The 3,413-nt window shown below is 49.5% G+C and overlaps 1 protein-coding gene across 1 annotated transcript in view; it reads left to right on the forward strand.

Annotated features, from left to right (window-relative positions):
* The first annotated feature begins 2,951 nt into the window (after nucleotides 1–2,951).
* NAA30 (N(alpha)-acetyltransferase 30, NatC catalytic subunit) overlaps nucleotides 2,952–3,413 on the forward strand; it is a 17,225-nt gene continuing 16,763 nt past the window's right edge. The window contains exon 1 of the mRNA XM_018562145.1: nucleotides 2,952–3,410. Within this exon, the coding sequence (XP_018417647.1) occupies nucleotides 3,153–3,410 (258 nt within the window). The 5' untranslated portion in view covers nucleotides 2,952–3,152. The remainder of the gene's footprint in view (nucleotides 3,411–3,413) is intronic.

The following is a 3,413-nucleotide window of genomic DNA, read 5'->3' on the forward strand; positions in this document are numbered from 1 at the left end:
TTGTTTATATTTTAATTTATATTATATTTATTAATATCATTATTATGGTTTTAAAGCTGCACTCCAGGAAAAAGAAAAAAAAATTCCCTTTCACTACAAGGTTTAAAAGCACATTTATTCCCAGGGTACCCACAACCCTCACTCCTGCAGGCTCACTTCATGGTATGCAACTGGGTCCCTCAGCCTCTTCTATAAAGTGGTCGCAGGCAAGTACAATGCAGGGCCAATAAACCCTACATCATACGTTATGGCCCCGAGGGAGTTGAAAGCCGATCAGGTAAGTAAAAGTACTTGTTGTTACTAGGGATGAGCTCAAGTTCAGACCAAAGCAGTTCCGAACCTGAGCTTTTCTTAAGCTGGCCATACACCTTACAATTATCTGCAGATTTTCTGTGGTCAGATGGAAAAGGTGCAACAGATTCCTCCATCTACACTTAACTGTGTGGATGGAGTAATCTCCACCTGGGCCAATCTGTTGCACTTTTTCCATCTGACCACAGAAAATCTGCAGATAATTGTAAGGTGTATGGCCAGCTTTACCCAGGAAGGAAGCTCCTTCCACTGCCGCCCAATCAGCTGCAGCTGGACAATTTCCTGCCTGCACCTGTATGTAAGCAAAGGGGCAGGAAGCTGTGACATCATTGACCATTTAGCCATATAAGGTCAATGATGTCAGCAAAAACATCCAGCACCATGTTTATATATCTGTAAAAAATAAATCAAGGCAACTGAACTTGCTGTATTCTTGAAGACCTTTTGCTGGTCATCCGACCAGCTTTCTCAATTCAGAATGACTTGTACAGAAATTCTATGGGAATAAGTATGGTGAATGTTGCTCCAATCAACATAATCTGTTTATCGGAACCAGCATGGGGTCAGAGACCTCATGAAGGTAAGGTGTTGATTGTATTTGCACGATTGGAGCTAGCAGGTGTTATTAAGCTGCCCAGAGAGAGGTGTTAAAACAGCATTCTATGTGGCAGACAATAGATGCCCACCCCCCGCCTCTATTCAACCATGTGTAGCTCTTTTACCCTAAGTGGAGTGGCTTTTTAAATTTAATGTTGCTAGAACTTTAATCAGTATGGCTGATTTATAGTTTGTGATCAATTGGCCATTCCTAGGTGTTCTGCTCTATTAACCAGTGGACATCCGCGGTGTTAAACCCCCTTCCTGGCCAGGCCATTTTTCAGTATTCAGCGCTGCGGTACTTTGACTGACATTTATTCCGTCATGCAGCGCTGTACTGAAATGAATTAATGCCGTCTGGCGACGGCAGCCCGCCAATGCTGCAGTGCCATCCGTCCGTTTTTTTACAACGGGCGGACGGCAAGTGGTTAAGCACCTACCTGCAGGGCAGCCATCAGAAATGTTGGAGCCCCTTACACAGCTTTAGGCCTGCCCCCACCCACCGCCGCCACACTGAGCCAGTCACATCAGTCTCTCCACAGAGAAGTTTACACCCTAATGTCCCCCCACAGTCACACACTATTATTATACATTTATATAGCTCTGACATATACCACAGTGCTGTACAGAGAACACTGAGCCAGTCACATCAGTCTCTGTACAGAGGAGCTTACACTGTAATGCAGAATGGCACCGTCTGTAGGGGGACTACAAATCCCAGCAATACATTTATACAGCAATGGAGAACAGTATATGAATTGGACTCTGGGCTTAGTGGCCTGCTGGACTCTGGGCTTAGTGACCCCCAGGACTCAGTGACCCGCTGGACTCTGGGCTTAGTGACCCCCAGGACTCAGTGACCCGCTGGACTCTGGGCTTAGTAATGCGCTGGACGCAGGGCTTCGTAACACGCTGGACTCAGGGCTTAGTGACCCGCTGGACTCAGGGCTTAGTGACCCGCTGGACTCAGGGCTTAGTAACGTGCTGGACACAGGACCCACCTGAGACCCCACCTGAAAGTGACCCTGCAGAGCACACCATACATGCTGCACAGCCCATCTGAGACTCTCTATGGTGGGCTATCAGAAGCCATGTGTAGCGTCCCCTGAGCCCCAAGGGCACGTGTTTAACCCAAGAGGCAGGAAGGGCTGACATTTCACTCTCAGAGTAGGGTTGCCACCTTTTCTTCAAGCCAAACCCGAACACTGTAGCACCTTGCGGCAATTTTTTTGTAAAGTATACACGACGCATGTATTTGGAGTTAATCACAACTTGCCAGTGTACAGAGATGGATCCTTAGCCAGGTTGTGGGATGTGAAAAGTAAATTGGGCACCAGTCACTTGGGCGCGGCGGATCTCAGGACCGGCAACGGCAGTGACAGCTGCTGCTAATACAAGCAATTGGGCGTCTCTAGAAACGCCCGATCACTTGAATCTGAAGCTCCCGGCCGGCTATTTAATTAAAACGGCCGGTCGGGAAGCTACTCGCCTGGCACCGGGGTCCTCTCGTCACAGCCGAGCGGATTTTTTAAGCCCTGTCTATATCATACAATCACTCCATATACTACATATAGAATTTGAGGAAAATATGCTAATATTTTTTTACCATTTGCCAATTAAAAAAAAATGTTGCTGTATTTCATTTTAAAAATCTGGTTATCTTAGTATGAGGTCATCCAAGCAAAAGCATAGTGCCAAAAAAAAAAAAAATGTCCCAAGGAGAGGGACAATATAGGGCCATCAAAAACGAAATATTCAAATACATTTCAGTGAAAATAAAACGTTCAAACACGAATAGCAAAAGGCTAAGAAAAATGTTTTTATTAGCAGGATTGTATCCTTTCAACACTCATATGTACATTATCAGGCCGTCCCTGTTTCTGAAGTGGAACACCTTCAGAGTGACATAGATTGCCATTTTCAGGCCCTGAATGACAAGTGTCCCCGGAAATGACACTGAAGGGAACTACAAGTCCCAGCCTGCCCTCCTGGAGGATCCGGGGCCTAGCAGCGCCGCAGCAGTGAGGCAGCCTGACGTTGCCATGACACTTAGGAGGAGTCTACCACTGCCGACTTCCCCCCACCGCCCGGAGGCCCTGGCCCAGCGCTGCCGGAAGTGTCGTAAAAAGCTGTGTGCCGGCGGCAGCGCTTTACGGCCGCGGGTGAGACGGTGCGTGTGCGGGCCGGTGATGAGGGCGGCCCGCGCTGTGTGTCTATAAGGAGCCCGTTTGTCTCTGCTCAGGATGGCGGACGTACCGACTGGGCCCGGCGTGCTCTCACACTACCCCGGGGCCGGCCTGGCCCTGCCGGGGGAGCAGGAGGAGGACGACAGCGGAGAGGAGGAGGAGGAAGGTCGGGACGACACGCCGGCTGGGAACGACGCTTCAGAGGGCCCCAAGGGCCACCGCCGCCATCACCACCATCACCGCCAGCTCAATGGCCTCATCGGCCCCGACCTACGGCACCTCAAGAGCCTGCAGAGCAAGCTGCCCCCGGCGCACGAG

Source organism: Nanorana parkeri, unplaced genomic scaffold, assembly GCF_000935625.1.
Source record: "Nanorana parkeri isolate BGI_ZX_2015 unplaced genomic scaffold, ASM93562v1 scaffold20, whole genome shotgun sequence".
Taxonomy (NCBI): Eukaryota; Metazoa; Chordata; class Amphibia; order Anura; family Dicroglossidae; genus Nanorana; species Nanorana parkeri.